This window comes from Melospiza georgiana, chromosome 1 (assembly GCF_028018845.1).
Source record: "Melospiza georgiana isolate bMelGeo1 chromosome 1, bMelGeo1.pri, whole genome shotgun sequence".
Taxonomy (NCBI): domain Eukaryota; kingdom Metazoa; phylum Chordata; class Aves; order Passeriformes; family Passerellidae; genus Melospiza; species Melospiza georgiana.
The window spans coordinates 106962016-106980836 of NC_080430.1; the positions used below are offsets into that span (position 1 = coordinate 106962016).

Below are 18821 nucleotides of genomic sequence, written 5' to 3' on the forward strand. Positions count from 1 at the left end.
AGGGTGGTTTACAAGTTTCACAGTAGTGTGATGCCACCTAAAACCATCCCCTCTTTCTTGGGAAATTCCCTGTGGGATTAGAGAATACGAAGCATTTGTCCTCCCTGCCTCTCTGCTTGGTTTTTCCTTCCTCTTCCTCTTTTGAAATGTCATAAACAAGAAGAGAGCCCTCTTGTGTGTCCTTTTTACAAAAATGGTTGAAGCCCATGAGCAGGATCTTTCTGTGCATGATCCTGCAAGATGAACTGCAGCCTGTATTAATAAACACTGTTAATCTGAGCAGTGTGCTGCTAATGCAGAAATATTATGGCAAGACAGCTCTTCCAAGTCCTGGTAGTGATTCTCACTTTGCCCTCCTTTATCATCAAAAATAATATGAGCATGCTCTCAAACACTACTGAAAATTTAAAAAAAAATCCAAAAAACATAATGAATACTGGTAATTCCAGTCCATTCATGATGAATGAGCACAAAGACATGGTTTTCAATGCCAAGACACTGGACTGTGGTTGTGAGGCAATTCTTTTGTGAAGAAATATTTATTATCACATTACCTCATCCCAGCTGTTACTTAAAGATTGGGGGTTTCACAGACATATAAGTCAAATCATTTAATATCATCGTGTCTGTGTTTTGCAGGCAAGAACATTGAGTGTTTGTTTGTGTTTTCCATAATGCTTGTGTTTTTCTCAATGTGTCCTTTCTGAGAAAGCAGTCTTGTATACACCATGAATGAATCTTGTTCCAACTAAAGTTTATTGCGATGTAAACACCTCTTACGAAGAAGTGTGTTAAAGCAGAAAGAATGAACTTACCACTTAAAAATTCTGCTTATACAATTGGAGTGCTTTCCCAGCTATGTATTCGATGAACTCAGGACTCTTGGGATCTAAGTTGGGAGGAACTTTAATGGTGAAAGTAGGTGAAGTCAGAACATTCACATCTACCACAGTTTCGTCTTTACTGGAGGGATCCCCAGGTACCACCTAGAAGAGATCAGTACTTTAGACACCACAAACTGCTGTGTGCTTTCAGTTTTGTTTATACCTGCTCTGCCCACTCTCTTTAACAGGGGAAAATTAAATAGGGGAATATTTTAGACTTGCCTACTTTCTTTAAATTGCTTTCTTCTCAAAAGAAAGTGGGTGTCTGAATTCATGTAGGTGGTGGAAAGAGCTGACATGGCACTGCCAAGACCATATTAAAGAATGGCATGTTAATATTTATATCATAAGCTACATCTATAAAGAGCTTCTGTTCTCCTAATGAAAACTTCTGAGCTGTCCCACTAAGTTCAATACTACATTTGTGTGATTGAATTTATTAATTCCTGTGTGTTTTTCTAAATCAGACTTAGTTCTGTAGCTTTATTTTCCTAGAACAGATATCTCAGACTCAGTTGGGAAAATGTGCCTGTCTCCTGTTCCTATTTTGTGCTTTTTTTGGTGAATTGTACCACTATTTTGTATAAAGTTCTGATAGTAATAGTAGTAATGCACTATATATAAGTGGATTTCTGAGTTAGAAGAGAGAAAAAGATTTGTCCCTTGCCCAGGAAAATGGATTGAATTTACCTTGGATGTATCTTTGTGTGTGAGACACAATTAATCATTATGTATTTACTGAAATATTGGCCAATGCTGTCAAGCATGTGCAGCTTCCACTGCAAAAATCTGTATAACATTTGCCTTCTTTGAACTTTGGAATATGTAGGTACAGACACACAGCTAGACGTTCATCCATCTAATGTGGATGTGTCAGTGACTGGTGCAGTGCAGTTTATCTGTGAAGGTAATCTGAGGCCAGTCAAAGCTGCTAGTGTCAATTTACTCTTATCAGACAGTGATTCAGGTTAGCCTGTCAGCCATCCATCACACTAAAGGGATTTAGAGGAAAATAGTTTCTAATCTCAGGAGTTTCAGCTCATTGAGGGATTACCAAGCACACACAAATTCAAGATGAGTAGGAAAGTCATGTTGTAAAGCTAAACATTACACATGTATGAACATCCAGAGCCCTCAGGAACGTAAACATGAGCAAAAGGCAGTTTAAAGGCAGCAATAGCTCCCTTCAGAAGACAACCCTTACCTTAACTACGTTGAAAATGTTTTCTGGTCCAATGGTCATGTTGGACAGCTCAGACACCCACCCAAACCTTTCTTTCATTTTGTTCAGCAAGTAGGAAGTGTCTTCCGTGTGATGCCGAACGACCTGGAGAATCTGCTCGTACTGCTCCCCTGAGAGATTAACCAGCTTAAAGGCTTCATCAAACTTTATGTGCAGCTCTGGAACGTTTGGGCAATCTGTTAGGAAAGACAGTGTTACGTCTTGTTCTTTGTCTTTTCTGTCTGAAGAAATGAAAACTGTAAAAAAGCCTAGCAAGGGGGCATGGTTTGGATGGGTCTTTAAATAATGCTGAAAAAAAGGAGAATAATAATTTTTGCTTATTGATTATGGTAGATTTAGTTTCGATTCAATGACTAAATGAAATGGCATTATGCCATTTATTGTATCAAAGTCATTTAGCAAGTTTATATCATATAATACATAAGGTTTATATAATATTTCATGACAATAGATTTTTTGTTAATGCTAAATAAGATCTGGTAAATTTTACATATAGCAATTTCATAGTCTTCTTATAGGTTATGGGTTCTTTTATTGGCTCACATTCCATTATGAATCTATCCCAGGTATATAGACTCCAAGGCAGGGGCTGAGGAAGCCAAGTTCCTTCCACTGTAAAAGAAGTTTTAAATCCACATGAGGAACCTTAACCTGTCTAGGTCTGTGGCACCTGATGAGTTCAGAGGCAATTGGCTGATGTAGCCACTCTCCATGATATTTGAAAAGTCATGGAAGAGAAGGGAGTCTCTGGTGATGAGGAAAATGGAAATATTTCACTGATTTTTTTGAAAAAGGACTGTAAGAAGGACCCCAAGGACTACCACTCTGTCAGCCTCACGCCTATGCCTGGAAAAATCATGGAAAAGACCTTCAAGAAGCTCTGCTTAGGCACGTGGAAGATAGGGAAGTGATTCAGGACAGCCAGCAGAGCTCCACCAAGGGCAAGTCCTGCCTGACCAGTCATTGGCCTCCTATGATGGAGTGATTCCATCACTGGACAAGGAAAGCGTTGGAAAAGTCATTTATCTGTACTTCTGTAAGGCCATTGACACAGTCCCCCACAACATCCTTCTTTCTCCCTAAACTGGAGAGATACGGATTTGATGGGTGGAATGTTTGGTGGATGAGGAATTATATGGATGGTCATACCCAGAGGGTGGTGATCAATGTCTTCATGCCCAGATAGACATCATGGACAGTTTGGTGTCCCTTAGGAGCCCGTACTGGGACCAGTACTGTTTAAGGTCTTCATCAGTGACAGAGACACCAAAGGGGAAGGGGGTCCACCAAAGGGGATCCACCAAAGGGGATCGAGGGGAAGCCTGCAAACTTGGCAGGTTCACAGATGACACCAAGCTGAGTGGTGTGGTTGACACACCCAGGGAATGGGATGGGATGCCACGCAGAGGGACCTGGACAAGCTCATGAAGTAGGCCCAGGTGAACCTCATGAGGTTCAGCAAGGCCAAGTGCAAGGCGCTGCACCTGGGTTGTGGCAACTCCTGCTATCAACACAGGCTGGAAGATGAACAGACTGAGAGCAGCCCTGCCACGAAGGACTTGGGGGTGCTGGTGGATGAGAAGCTGGACATGAACTGGCCATGTGCGCTCACAGCCCAGAAAGCCAAATACATCCTGGGCTGCATCAAAAGAATCATGGCCAGGAGGTTGAGGGAGGTGATTTTGCCCCCCTACTCTTCTCTCATAAGACCCCTGAAGTACTTCATCCAGGTGTGGATCCCTGTATTGGTTTGGCACATCCTGGTTCTAGGTAGCAGGGGGGCCACAAAGATGGCTCCTGTGGGAAGCTGCTGGAAGCTTCCACCAGGTTCTGGCAGATCCAGAGTTGATGGCTGTGAAGATGGCCAAAACCAGGCCAATGAGAGAGGTTGTTAACACCTCTGTGACAACATATTCAAGAAGAAAAACAAAGTCATGGGGTTTTGCTTCTAGTCAGAGAAGAGGAGGAGGTGAGAATATGTGAGGGACACAACATGGAGACACCATGTGGATGGAGAAGGAGGGGAGGAGCTGCTCCAGGCACCAGAGCTGAGATTCCTCTGCAGGCCGTGGTGAGACCATGATGGGGCAGCTGTGCCCCTGCAGCCCTTGGGGATCCATGGGGGATGCAGAGATCCACCCACAGCCCGTGGGGATCCATGGGGGATGCAGAGATCCACCCACAGCCCGTGGGGATCCATGGGGGATGCAGAGATCCACCCACAGCCCATGGGGATTCATGGGGGATGCAGAGATCCACCCACAGCCCATGGGGATCCACAGAGGATGCAGAGATCCACCCACAGCCCCTGGGGATCCATGGGGGATGCAGAGATCCACCCTCAGCCTGTGGGGATCCATGGGGGATGCAGAGATCCACCCACAGCCCATAGGGATCCATGGGGGATGCAGAGATCCACCCTCAGCCCCTGGGGATCCATGGGGGATGCAGAGATCCACCCACAGCCCGTGGGGATCCATGGGGGATGCAGAGATCCACCCTCAGCCCGTGGGGATCCACGGGGGATGCAGGAATCCTCCCACAGCCCGTGGGGGAGGTGTCCATGCTGGAGCAGGTGGATGCCTGGAGGAGGCTGTGATCCAGTGGGATACCCGGTGGAGAGAGGCTGGAGCGGCCTGTCCTTGGAGGACCCCGTGGGAAGAGAGCCATGCAGTTTTGGGAGGACTGTCTGCCCATGAAGGGAGTTCATGTTGCAGCAGGTGCAGTACGGCTGCTGCTTGTGAGAGTGGACCCACACCAGAGAAGTTCACCAAAAACTGTCTGCCATGGGAGGGACCTCACAACCTCACAGGGGAAGGACTCCTCTACCAGAGAAGAAGGAAAATCCCGGTGGTGAACTGACCAAACCCCCGCACCCTGCACTGTTGGTGGGAAGGAAAGAGGGGCTGGGGGGAGAAGGTGTTTTAAGGGCTTATTTTACTTCTCATTACCCTCCTCTGGTTCTGTTAGTAATGAATTTCACTTTGTAACAAAATCTGAGCCTTTTTTGCCCTTGAAGTTTTTTCTCCCAGTCCTTATCTCACTCATGAAGCCTTCATTAATTTTTTTCTTTTTCCTCCTTTGCCCAGCTGTGGCAGGGAAGGGTGAGCGAGCAACTCTCATGGATGCCTGGCATTGGGCCAGTGTCAAACCACAGCAGCTTCTCAGCACAGAATGCATGGACCTGTTGGAGCAAGTCCAGAGGAGAGCCACAAAAGCTGTTAGAGGCTGGGAGCACCTCTCCTATTTATTAGGATGGGCTGAGAGAGCTGGGGTTATTCAGCCTGGAGAAGAAAAGACCCTGGGGACACTTATTGTGGCCTTTGAATATAATCTGTGACCATCAGCTACTGAAGGGTGCCTGTAAGAAAGATGGGGACAAGAGGTAATGATTTTGAATTGAAAGTGGGTGGATTTAGATTATATGTAAGCAAGAAGTTTTTTTCAATAAGGGTGGTGAAACAATGAAACAAGTCGCCCAGAGAGCAGTAGATGTCCCATCCCTGGAAACATTCAAGGTCACGTTGTGTGGGGCTCTGAGCAACATGATCTAGATGAAGATGTCCCTGCTGATTTCTAGGGGGTTGGTCGTCTAGACCAAGGTCCCTTTAACCCCACATTATTATATGATTCTATGATAGAGGTTATAACAAGAAAGCCTGTATTCTTGTTGAGTGTTAAGACCTAATATTTATCTTACAATAGCTAGACTAGCTATTGTAGACTAGCACCATCTGCCACAAATTCAGAACTGAAAATTGCTGGTATTTTCTTTACTAAAATATGGATTTAAGCAATAAAAATTTCTATGCAATAATTTCTCTGTAAAAATTAATATTCTGTTCTGTCAAATTGGATTATCAAGGAGTAATTCTGTCAAATTGGATTATCAAGGGGTTCCAGCTGATGGTACAGTAACAAACTGTTATCCTTAGTACATGGGTGTAGATAAAAAGATAAGTGGTCAGATATTCTTTTAAAAGTGTTTCATTGTTCATTAATGTTTGCCCCACTGGAGATATTCTGAACACATTTAGATTTAAGCATTAGGTTTAGTGCTTAAATGCTCTTAGATTTTAAGATCGAAATAATTCTGGAAGGATGGGTATGTTATGCTGCAGTGGGAGTCCTGACTGGCAGTTCTGGGTGATCAGTCTGAAGGTTTTTCAGGTGCCCATGGACGGTGCTGACAGAGCTCTGCCATCTCCTTATTTACTGACATGAAGTCCCCTTTTTGTCCTTCATGTCAGTTCTATCTGCAGACAGGGTTCAACAAAAAGTAATTACAGGCTCTTCAGCGCTTGCTTTCATTGCAAGGAGCTGAATGATACCTGAGGTTACACCTGCTTGTCAGCAGGAGAAGCGACTGTCGGGAGTTTGAGCTTCTCCTCACTTTCTGCTCAGCACTGCTGCACCCAGGCAGGATCGACTGCTGCCTGACATCTTGCTTCTCTGCAGGATTGCAGCTCTAACAAAACACCTATATATTCTGTTACAGGCTGTGGGACGTCTCTTTGGAGCGCCAGCGGTGTGTTAAGAACTGAGCTATACTGACACTCTGTGGAGACAGCGGGGAAAGCTAATTGAAATCATCTGGAATGAGGAGGAATGGTTACTGTAGCCGTGGTTACAGTAAAAACTCAGTGACTGTGTTAAATGTTAATTCCAGTAGATAATTAACACCTCAAAATCTATAAACCAGTAATCAATTCATTACAGAGAGAAAAAGGGGGAAAAAAAAAAAAAAAGAAGGAGAATATTTATTTACCATGCAAGAGATTGTCTTGACATTTCTGGCATCTCTCATGGAACTGCGGGCATCCGGAGGAGTTCTCCCGGAGCTCCCTGCACTGAAGTCTCTGGCGCCCTGACACAATTTTTGAAAACATGCCGCTTCTTTCAGGATCTAGAATGAAGTCATAGTATTTTTAGACTGCTGTTAAACTTAGAGTCTTTATAAGTATGCATTCATTACCGAGCCTGAGTGCTAGAATATAATTTCTTGTCCTTAATCCAAAGTATTTTGCATAAATCCCCTTCCTTACCTCTCCACTTCCCCTCCACTCCAAAAAAGTAAAAGGAATAAATTATTAAAAAGTAGAAGTCAAGAGAAGATTCAAATAATATTTTCTTTCAAGGAATTCTTGCTGTAGTATATTCCTTTATAAAGACTTAGGAGTGTATTCCTCAGACATAACCAAAAAATTGCTATTATTGCGCATTATTTCTACAACATGTGAGTTCTGGTAAGATCTTTTTGACCCTTAGAAGTCAAGATGTTTCATAATCCCACACAGTTACATGAGAACACAGTACCAAGTCTGTTTCTGAGGTAACAGGGCTTATGATATAGAGAAAAATTTAAAAACACTGTTCAAGAGTCACTTAACTTTGTATTTCCTGATGATCATGTAATGTTCATGTCACCTGCCACTCAGAGTTATGGCATGTGCTCACTGTGATTTCCCTGTAGACAAGGACCAGCATGTATTTGTCCTGTTTGCAATAGTCAAATATTAGGCTTATTTGTATTCTAAAAGTCAGCCATGGTCATTTTCCTTCACTGAGTGTCATCACCAATGGTATGCCCAGAATTTTCTGGTCACTGGAAAACCTGATGTCTGGTCTTTGATTAGCTGGTATTTGATTGTCAGATTACATTGCTGCTGTAGCCTGAAACAGCACTTGCAGCTGTCAAGCTGAAGTTAGCATCATTTGGCAAGGGCAGGGATATGCCTTGACATCTCACAACGTTACCCTAATTTTTTAAAATTGGTGACCATGTCAGTAAGAGATGATAAAAATCATATCCTGACAAATGCTGAGATTAAATCTGTCAGTCAGCCTTATGAAAAACTGCATCCACCCTGAATTTAAGTGCTCCTGAGGAGCACTTAAAGAATTGCCATGAAAATCAGGCTGCGTAGGACCCCTAAGCCCCCCTGCAACATTTCTCTGAGATTTCTAGGCGACTTCTATTTGTTCATTTAACTGATAGCTACCCTTGACCCACAGCCTCCAGAGTTTCCTTATGTATCTCACACTCATACTGGAAACTGAGTAATTCGCTGTAGTTTAGCCATCCCAAAGGGGTTGATGTCATTGACAGAGCAGTCAATTTTCATCTTCTAACACTTGCCTTTGGTTTGTTCTGGCACATCTCTTCTGTAATCTCGGTATTCATCAAACACATCAGTGATCACCTCGCTGACACCTTCGAACACTGTCCTGCTGAAATCAAAAACTGTCTGCAAGAAGCCAGGCACGCCCCAGCCTCTCTGGGAGCCTTCAATTCTGGTGGTGACCTCAGGTAAAGCTGGCATACTGGGGGACTCACTCATCTCCAGGTCAGACATGAAATAAGTCTGAAAAGACTGGTCAAATTCTTTTTGCATGTGCTTGAAAAAAATGAAACTTCTGTCAAATATTGAGCCCACATCCGATAAAAGCTGGCTAAATAAATCTTCCATCTTTACTAGCTGGGTGTCCTCTTTCTCAGGCTTTTCATTAGATTGGATGTCTCTTCCTTGCTCCTCATGAAAAGTAAATATGAGTGGAGGTATTTTCCTCAAAAAATCTTCAACCTGTGTGTAAGAAAGAGACAGATCAGAAGAGAAAAGTTACTGGTTTCTCATCTCTCAGATAAGTGTCTCTAATTTTTCTCTTTCAAATACTCAAAGAAACAATGCCCTCTTAATAACTGCCAACACAGCATATTCTCTGAAATAATTTAAGACAGTAGACCCCAAAGAGAAGTGCATTCAATCTAAATCAATAATTTCAAATCAGATCTGGAGTAAAACTTCTGCCAGTTACCCTTTAATCTGTGGGAGCTCAAAGTTATTGTCAGCATTTGGGTTTCTTCCAACAGACAGCTTGGGCTTTATGTTATGAAGATGTGAGATGCATTTCTGTCTGCTTTATGTGCAGTGTAGCGAGCAGAAGGTTCTCACCTTGATTTGTAAAAAGCCTGTCCTCTCTCACCATTGGGCAAATCCTCATGTCCTTGTGTGAATGGAAACCAGCACAATCAATAAAGCAGTGGCTGTGATTCCATGGTTTTATTGTGTAAGAGGCCAAGTGTCAATTCTGCTGTCACAGAGTTCCAGCTCCTGGCTCTCAGCCACTGATTCTCTGCTCCCCACTCTGAGGCACTATTTTGGCCTGAGCCGATGGAGTGGCTTTTTGAGCCACACTCCATGGCATTAGAAAATGGGTAAGGGTTAAGAAGCATCTTGCTAAAACACACATATATAGATATAGATAGATATCTATAGACAGATATACATAAAGACATCTAAATATGTTAATTATTAATGTGGGAATGTGTCCAATTATGTCAAATGCCCACGTTTACCGAGGAAACCATTGGCCGCGGCAACGACATCCAGCTATGGACAACACAGGACAAACTGGACCAGGGACATGAGCTTTTTTTTATTTTCAGCACATCAGTCTCAGGACATTGTTAGACAAGGGAGACAGGATGTTAACAGCTCGCTGATCCACAGGGAATGCCAAGGAGGTGGGGCATTACAGCATAGCATAAAACCATCTCAGCCTAGATTTCAGCCAATCATACATAGAACAACACATATTGACAAGCATTCTATCCAATCTTATAAAACACACGTAATGGTAGTTTAAACAAAGACTGGTTCGTAAGAGACAAAGAACAGAGCTCTATTCATGCTAACCTTCTAAAGATATACATTAAATAACCTTGTTGCCATCCTTAAGCTAGTTCTACAGAGGCCTATTGTTATTTGTATGCTCTACTGCTTAGAAAACTTTTTTGCTGTATTTGCAATGCTATCAAACCTTCTGTCTGAGGCCTATTCTTTTTTAACCATTTCCTAAAAACCCTCTAACTTTATGAACTCCAGCAATAAAAAACTAAAGAAAAATCTTCAGCTTGATCTGACCACTAGTGCAGCTTAGAGGGTAGGTGAAGTGTGAAACAGCTCTGCAGGAACAGCCTAAGCAAGTATTGCTCCTGCTGTCTGTGTGTCCTCAGCTACAGCTATCATTTTTTCTTTTCTTTCTTTTTTTTTTCTTTTAATAACTTTGGTTATAACACAGCTCTTACTTTGAATGCTTCAAGTAAACCAAATAACTGATGAGGGATGTGTCCAAGAGGGTCAAAGATGGGGACAATGCAGTGTATAACTTTTACTGCAGTAATTGCAGCATCTACAGACTCTTGAAAACCCAAAACATTTATATGAGCCACCCATGAGTGATACCTAAAAAGCTAAAAATATCACAAATAGTTTTAAATTTAGTATCTCCCACATTTTAACATGAATTATTTTAAGAATATGCACAAATATTAAACACCTCTGCTGTAAACCCTGCCTGAAACACCACATTTAATGTTTAAGTTATTGTATTTTTCAGTACACGGGAGGGGTGAAAGATAGAGAATCTGGCTGACATTTTAGTAGCAGCAATTACAGTTCTGCTTCAGAAGTTTGTTGCGCCTAATGTGTATGCCCAAACAAAAAATGTGATTACAATTGTTAAATTTTGTAGTAATAATAAGACAGGAAACCATATTTTCTTTCTAGTAGAATTAGGGGAATCTCCTTTGCTGACAGGCTCCTTTATTACAAGAGGTTAAGCATTTTGAAGTTTTGTTTGTTACTTAAAGAGTTTATTTAAGAAAAATATAGGAAAGAATGGTGTAATAATTAGGTGATTTTTTTTACCCCATGTAATTTTGCTAACTGCATCTACGCTTTTAACTTTGCTGATTTTTCAGACGGACCATAAAGAGTATATGTGGTATTTTTCACAAACAGTGTTCAAGCATCTTAGTGCAAGTCCCACTGTGAGAGAAAACGTTATATCTGGAATGAGTCTGTTGGAGTTAGGGGAGTCATCAGTTTCCATGGAATCTTGCCAGGGTGCAACTGAACTCATTTTGGCTCAGCATTCCATGACCCATAATCACATGTAATCTCTACCATATAACTTCATACTTCCAGACTCTCCAAATGAAATTAATTTTAGTAAGCTGATATAACTGGCAGACCTAGGTATTGAGAAATAAGATGTGCTGTCTCTTTGGGTGAACTCAAGAGTATTCTCCAGATGCAAAGTTTCCTCCTACCTTTCTCTTAAAGGTTGACACACCACGTTTGCAAGTGGTATAATATCTCATGCAGGTACTTTCTAAACAAGATTCACATTCCTCCCATAGATTTTTCAAGGATACTTGGCATTGTCTTTCCTCTTCTTCCAGTCTTGCCTTTACTTCATCCATAAGTCGCAAGGCTTGCTAAGTAAGGAAAAAGATCCAGTTGAGGGCAATTTTCAGATTAGCATTCTAAGTACTTACCCTAGTGTTCATCACTCATTTTGGCTATTTATGGCTCCTTTTTTGCTAATCCCTAACCACTAGGCTAGGTTGCCTTCTCAGCTGCAGTTACATATGGAAGGAACTGAAAATTGAAAACCTTTTCTTTATGGGATTTTTCTGATGTTGTTCTCTCAGGGGACACAGCCTACAGAAACAAATGGATTGCTACAGACTACCAGGATTTTTGATGTTAAGAAAAAAACTCACACATCATTCTGTGTAAGAATTCAGCCTCCCCCATGGTCATGTGTTCAACTCGTGTTATTTTTGCTCCATATCATCTGAACAGTACTCATCTGTCCCACAAATAGTCCTTTCCTGTTGCCTTTCTCTACCTTTAAGGGATTGATATTTCATGAGGGTAGGTCCTTGCCATAAAGTCTGTCGAATGCAGAAATATATAAAAGTTTAGCATCTCTGCTGTTTGTGAGTATGCTAATCAAAAGGGGAATTTTTCCTGCTCTTGTGGAAGTGTGAGGCACTCCTTCCATACTGAAGGGCAACAAGATGCATTTCACAATGCTGCTTCTATTTGCTTCATCAGTTAGGGCACAAAGCTGAGCGGATAAGAAGCAGCATTTTTGGATATAGGCTTGACAATGGAAAGTTCTTCCCATTGAAGTAGGTTACACATCATCAATTTCTCTCTCCAATTGCAACATATTTCAATAGTTTTTGTTTCCAAACAATGTTCCAAGCTATCTCTAAGTATGACAGAAACCTTTTAATTGATGAGGCTTATTCCTTTTTGCCAGCATTCCGATAGGGAAGAGACTCACATAAAAGAAAACTTCTGTCAGAATGTGCTTGATGGAGACAGTAACTGCAGTTTTCGTAATCTGTACTCAGTTATTTTCTGATCTTTCTAATACATTTATTCAGTGTTTTATGAACTCTCACTGTGGATGTGAGTCCTGTGTAAATGAAATCATCCAGTAAGATCTAACAAGAGTGTTGACTGTGGGAGTGCACTGGTGTTCCTTAAGATGTTAGAAAGATATCAGGTACTTTTTTAGTTTTAACTCACTACCAGATGTTGGGCCAGGAGGGAATTTTCCTTCAACTTTGTTGAAACAAAGTTAGGATATTTGTGTTTTTTTAAATATAGAGTAAACCTCTGTTTCTTCAGATCATCTGAGCATATGGCTCTGAGCCTAGGCATTGCACTAAGACATTGGAAATTTCCCTGATTCATTGTACTTTCTTTAGAGCACATTGTCATTTGTGGCTTTGATGTTCTGCAGGTCTGAGGTTTGCAAAGCAAGTTGGAGAACATCTTGTGGCCCCAGGAGTATAGAGACATGGAGGGCAGAGCTGCTGGACCTTCTGCACAGAACACTGTTCTACAGTGGCCTGCAGTTGCCTTGGTGTGAATTCAGTGAGGCAGGGGTTTTTAGAAACTCTGCTAGTGAAACAAAGGGCCAGAAGCAGGTTTTCTCTCAATTCCATGACTGCATGAAAATATGTACACTGCTTTGGTTTGGTTTACATTCTTCCCAGAATAAACATAAAACCCCCACAGATGCATTTATGTTACCTGTTTTTCTTCACTGCTCTTCTTCAAGGTTTTCATCAGATCTATGTGCTTATCTTCGTTTCTTTCCATCATAATTTTCATCTGCTTAATACCAATCAAAGCTTTCTTTACCTCTTCATCTACATACTTCTCTCCAACTTCAGATAATTCTAAAAAAAGCCAAATTATCCAGTGACTTAATCAGATTTTAACACTATTGCAAATTGTCATGCACTGATGATGGAGAATGAAATAGCTCTGTGTTTCCCTACAGTGGCAGAGCCAAATCTGAGATAGCGAACGCTGAATGACACTGAGCCAAGACAATTTCCATCAGATAAGAATCTGGCCCAGAGCTTTTGCAAGGATCAGCTGTATGTTACTCAAAAGATATATTCAACTGTCCCACTGCTGAATACAGAATCCCAGAGCAATTGGGGCTGGTACCTTTGGAGATCATTGAGTCTGCCCCCTCCATTCAAAGCATGGTCAACTACATCAGGTTGCACAGGACATCATCACCCTGGGTTTTGAATATCTCCTAGGATCACTCATCTGTTTTCTAATGACAAAACCTTTATATTTATCTTTGATCTGGTAGAAGACTGTGACAGCTTCCCTCTACATTTTGAAAATGTTGATTACAAGTGCCTTTAACCTGTTTTCATAAAAATACAATTTGTAGACTTCCTGTGAAGTAATGAGCATAGAGTTTTGGTGAAAACCTGGGCTGGCCCATGCATTGCACCTTGAAGCTCTGCATGATTGCCTATCCTTTATCTGCATTTGTTTTCTTTGTGGAAATACCCTGAATGTCATTTAAACTTTAGAAAACAGTAAAACCATCTCACCTTGAGACTGCCAAAAACACATTGATCACTTCTTCCTTTGTGTTTTTCTTCCTCATCTCTAACTTTCTGTTTGTTTATTACAAAAATCCTGTCAACATAGACTGAAGCACAGCATTGTTTAATGGCTGATCCTCTTTCTCTCCACAAAATAAATCCATGCTTAGAGGTATGTGTGTGCGTGCAGAATAGCTGGTATTTTCTAAATTAAGTAATTTTTTTCAGTTGTTTGTAAAAGCCACCTTTTTCAGTGAAGTATATAAGTGTAGAGGAAATATTTTCAAAGATTATTTGAAAAAACAAAATTGTTCAAAATCTGTTGAACCTCATTTTGGGTTTGGTTTCTATTCTGATGATCTACAAGGAACCAAATAACCTGTAAAAATCCTGTAAGTACTTTTTTCTTTTGGCAGGTGATGCTTATCTGTTAATCCCTTTGCTTTCTCATCCTGCTTGTTCTTATCTTCCTATTGTGTGTGTGTAGGCATGAAATCGACTTTGTTATGTTTTCTAAGCTTCACACATGCAAGTGGCACTTGTTGATGGCAGTGAGTGTGGAAGCCAAGGTGCCCTGCCCAGCTGGAGACCTGGGCCCAGGGGCTTCGAGCCCACCCTGGCAGGAAAAGCTTACGTACGCTTGAGGTTGTCCCGGAGATTCATCTCCTCCTGCTTCGTCGGTGCGCACTGGTGGCCACTCAGACACAGCACATGGATCACAAATATCCAGGAGGACCTCATGTTCTTTCTGTTCAAGGAAAAGTTCGGTGCAGTTACATGTAAACATTGGCAGGAAGCTCAGATGTCTAGGTATACTAAGTAAATATAAAAGCTAACTATGATACTACAAATCTTACAAGATCCCGTTAATTTTGTCTCTGACGATGGTTTCTGATATGTATAGCATGCACCTAGGTGCTACTCTTGGTGAAAATACATGAGTAAGAAGCTTGACCTCCTTTGTAATTATCTATTTAGATTAATTAGATGAGTTCCACTGAGTTTGCACAGTGGTTAACAGAATCAGGACATGTATATATAAAATCAGAAGCTTATGCTGTTCAGTCTGTCCCTTTTCCTCTTTGTGAAACACACTAATTACCGATCTCATATTGTGTCCTTAGTTCATGTTATAAATACATTCATGCTAAACATTATTGCCAGTTTTAAAGAGGGAAGTTTCTGGAATGTTGTTCCCTTTCTTGTAAACATGCAATTCCTTTCAGTGTCCTTCAGAATAAGACTCAATAGAAGAGACTCAACAAAGGTGTGCCAAAAAATCAGTAATTAGATCAATTTTGTAAACAAACAGATCAGCAAATGAAAGAAATCCCTAAACAAGGGAAAGAAATGCCATTTGCTTTATTTCCCTCCTAAGAGCAGAGCCAAAAGGTTCATTTTTCAGAAACCATGCAGCTTCACTTTATGGTTCTCTTCTGATTAAGTGAACACAGTATTCAGATGCCTTGTAGTTAGCCAATATAGCCTTCTTGGAGACGCAATTATCAGCCACAAGAGCATATGTAACTTAAAAGCCTGTATTTGTTTATAGCTCAGATTTACTTCTACAGTTACTTGCATATTTCACCTTCACATTGACACCAAAAGACCAATTAACTGCAAAGAAATACAAACATTCAACCAAAGAAAAGTAAAAAAGTATATTTACCATTAATATTTTGTGCCTCTTCTGCAAAATTGCTCCTCGTGTCAGGAAGGGGCTGGGCTGTGTTCTGGACTTATTTCTGGGAGTGCCAGGGATTTTGCCATGTTCTACTTATCTGATGAGAAGGGACTTAATCCTATTAAGGGACATTTAGTCGCTAGGCTGGGGGATTTTGCTTGCGTGCCACTTCATGCTCATCTCTGTGGGCAAAACCACCAGGGGGAGTGTTGGGCAGAATTGCCTTATTTAAAGTAATTTGGAACCGCTATTTTTCTGTAGTCAGTAGCCTTTTGTCGCGTTAGGTCTTCCATCGTCTTACTTCTTACTTTAGGAGACACCTGCAGCTTATGTTATTAGTGAAATTGATTCGTTTGGCTAAAAATAGCTTTCAACATTTAATCTCCTCAGCATGGTTTTAGCTTGCTATAAAAACCACTTCCTTATGTAAAGGCCTCCTTTGTACACCTTCTGAAGGTATGGGAGTTGAAAAAAATATCAGGAACCCAGATGGAGGCTAGCATATGAGCAGATTCTGGAACGAGATAAGCAATTTTTTTGGCATTTTATACATCATTGTATTTGCCAATGTTTTGGGGGTTTGTCCACTTAATGCTATTTCCTTCAGTTTCTCCATGTCTATGAAATATGTCTGAGATCTGACTCGTACGAACTTTTGGATACTTTGAAATAAGATATTTAAATGCTAACAGGTGCTTAATATAAAATATGGACAGGTACTGTTAGCAAGTCATATCCCACCTTGTGATATTCAGCAATATTACTCCCTTGTAGCCAAAGAGGAGATGGGGAGAGTGGGTGTTTTTAGCCCACAGTCTGTAACAGCAACTTTAAGACATTCTGTTCCATTTTGTTTACCTAATCATTCATAAAGGCCTATTGATGGCTAAGATCTAGCATGATTAATGCTGCTTAGGCAAGAGATTTCAGGGATTTAGCTTTAAACACATTATCAGAAAGAGTGGAGAATCTACTGGCTCTAATGGGAATTGCAAGTTCCCAGTTTGCATTAAAAATTAGGGTAACTTCACTTTTTTTCCCTGAAAATTATGGATGGAATGGGATGTGTATTTTGGTGTAATTTATATGAATTGCTGTCTCATTGAGTTTCTGCTTACTCCTTGACTAAGACTCATCACACACTACCCAAAACATTTCAAGTTCTCTTCTGTGGAAAAACCAAGCAGGCACCCCTGCAGACCTTGCAATCCCCTGGTGATTGATTGTTAAGGATCCCTGGGTCTTGGGCTGAAGCAGAAGGGGCTCTCCCCCATCTCTCTCCCCCTCTGAACCTCACACTCAGCTCAGGAGAGAGTGAAGCTGGAAAATACATTGGCACAAAGGAAGACAATCTATTACAGACACTTGTGAAACATGTGCTACTAGCCTACATGTATAACGAATCCTAACAAAGACTTTAATCTTTCACTGCAAGGGTTTCTCCAGTCATTTTTGACGTTTCTCTTTGCTAATATTAATTTACTAGCAGCATTCATTTTCTGGTCTTTCTCAGTCTGACTCTGTATAGAGAAAGCTTCACTCAACCTAGATTAAAAAGGGTGGTTTCAACACATCACTCATAGTTCACAGGAGTTTGTGAGAAAGCAGGCGGCCCCAGCCCTGTGGGGAGGGAGAGCTGCACTCCTGCCCCAGGGCAAGGGGCTGGAGAATGCATTTATAAATGCATCTATAAAATCAAAAGCTTACTCCCAGAATTGTCTGCTTTCTGAAGGTCTCCTGGGGAGTCTCTGGTCAAGCACACACTTGCACCTTGCAAAGCCAGTCCTCAAGCTGATGCTGAGACAGAGAATCCTGGTGTATGTTGAGCTCCTGTTCTCAATTCAGTTGATTTTGAACATTGCAAAGTGTCTTGCATCATCTTAGGTGCTACTCCTCATACTTTATTGCAACCATTATGTAACCACATGGAAATAGACACTACTGTATCTATGTATATATTTTTACAAAAACACAAAATCCTCGTTCTTTGCTCGCATGTTATTTCATATATATCTAATGGCTGAAAGAGGAGGTGTAAGGAACCCAAGGACAAAATTGATGGAGCTAGTATGTCTGGTAAATTTAATCTTAGGCTTAAACTTAACCTTAAAAGTGCACTTAAGAAACCAGCACCCTGTTCTTGAAAGGCAGCTCTTAATTGTGCTCACTCTGGAAAGTTTTTCCTCTCTCATTTCTGTTTTGAATTTAATTAAACAAAAACCTCATCAATAATACCTTCAGGTTTAATGTGAAACATCCATTCTCTTTTCTTTTAACTTTCCAGATCTGATTTGCAGTGACCTATTATGGAGATCTCCATTTTTCATCTCAGCTGCCATGTTCAACAGTTTCCTCTTAATATTTTATTTTCCTCTGAATTTGAGTGCTTTGATCAGCTATAGTATAGTGTGTCATGTCATGACATTGTGATGACTTTTTCAATTTATTCCACTCTTATACAAGCAGATGATTCAATGCTGCTGAAATTAATAAGGTACTCTTCTAATATTGAATCCTACTAGAGACAGTCTGAAGAAGCTGTTGGGAGCTAATTGTAGAAAGTGTCTTTTTTCCTACCCCAGCTTCCTACCCCTGTTATTCCACTACTACTCTATTTTAATTGAAATAATATTTGTCCATTGAAAAGGAAATGGCAAATAGCTTGAAAAGGAGTTTCAGTTAAAATAGATTTTTTTTTGCAAGAAACTGATAAATTGAAAAGTAAATAATTGTAACAAGATATATAGACATTGAGTTTGAACCAAGCTGAACTTGAGCAATGAGAGTTGTAGCTGCTTTGTGGATTTTTCTTGGGTCCCGTTGGATGACCTCCACAAATGTGTAACATTTTTTCACCACTGTGACTTCTCCCTTTTTGTTGATCCATTCCACCTGGCAGGATTAAGCATCAAGAAATATGTTGAAATGGAATTTCCTGTGTTGTACATCAGCTATAGGATTATGTTCCAGTTAGATATTTACACAATTATTTTCTGTTTGTAAGAGTTGTTTCCTACTATGCTACACATTTCCTAAGCATTTCTTTCTGAGCTAGGCCAGGCATATAATGATCAGGCTGAAAATACCTGATCATATTTATAGACTCTATGAGTCATGGAAAGTGCTATATACTAACATTAAATCTCTTGGTATTTGCATGAAATAGTCCCTAGTTCTACAAAATCTTAATGAGCTTTATTTGTAAGCACACTATTAATTCTACTGCTTTCAATTGAAATTAAATCCTTGTGGGGGTTTGTGGTGTAATTACATGGCTAATCTAAA

The 18821-nt window shown here is 40.7% G+C and overlaps 1 protein-coding gene across 1 annotated transcript; it reads right to left on the bottom strand.

Moving 5' to 3' along the window:
• Window positions 1-818: 818 nt before the first annotated feature.
• Window positions 819-14593, bottom strand: CLUL1 (clusterin like 1). Its single transcript, XM_058038208.1, has 7 exons — window positions 14491-14593; window positions 13029-13177; window positions 11243-11410; window positions 8267-8711; window positions 6896-7033; window positions 2089-2303; window positions 819-986 (listed from the first exon to the last, which is right to left on the bottom strand). Exons 1-7 carry the CDS (start codon window positions 14591-14593, stop codon window positions 819-821), a joined length of 1386 nt encoding a protein of 461 aa, XP_057894191.1.
• Window positions 14594-18821: the final 4228 nt, after the last annotated feature.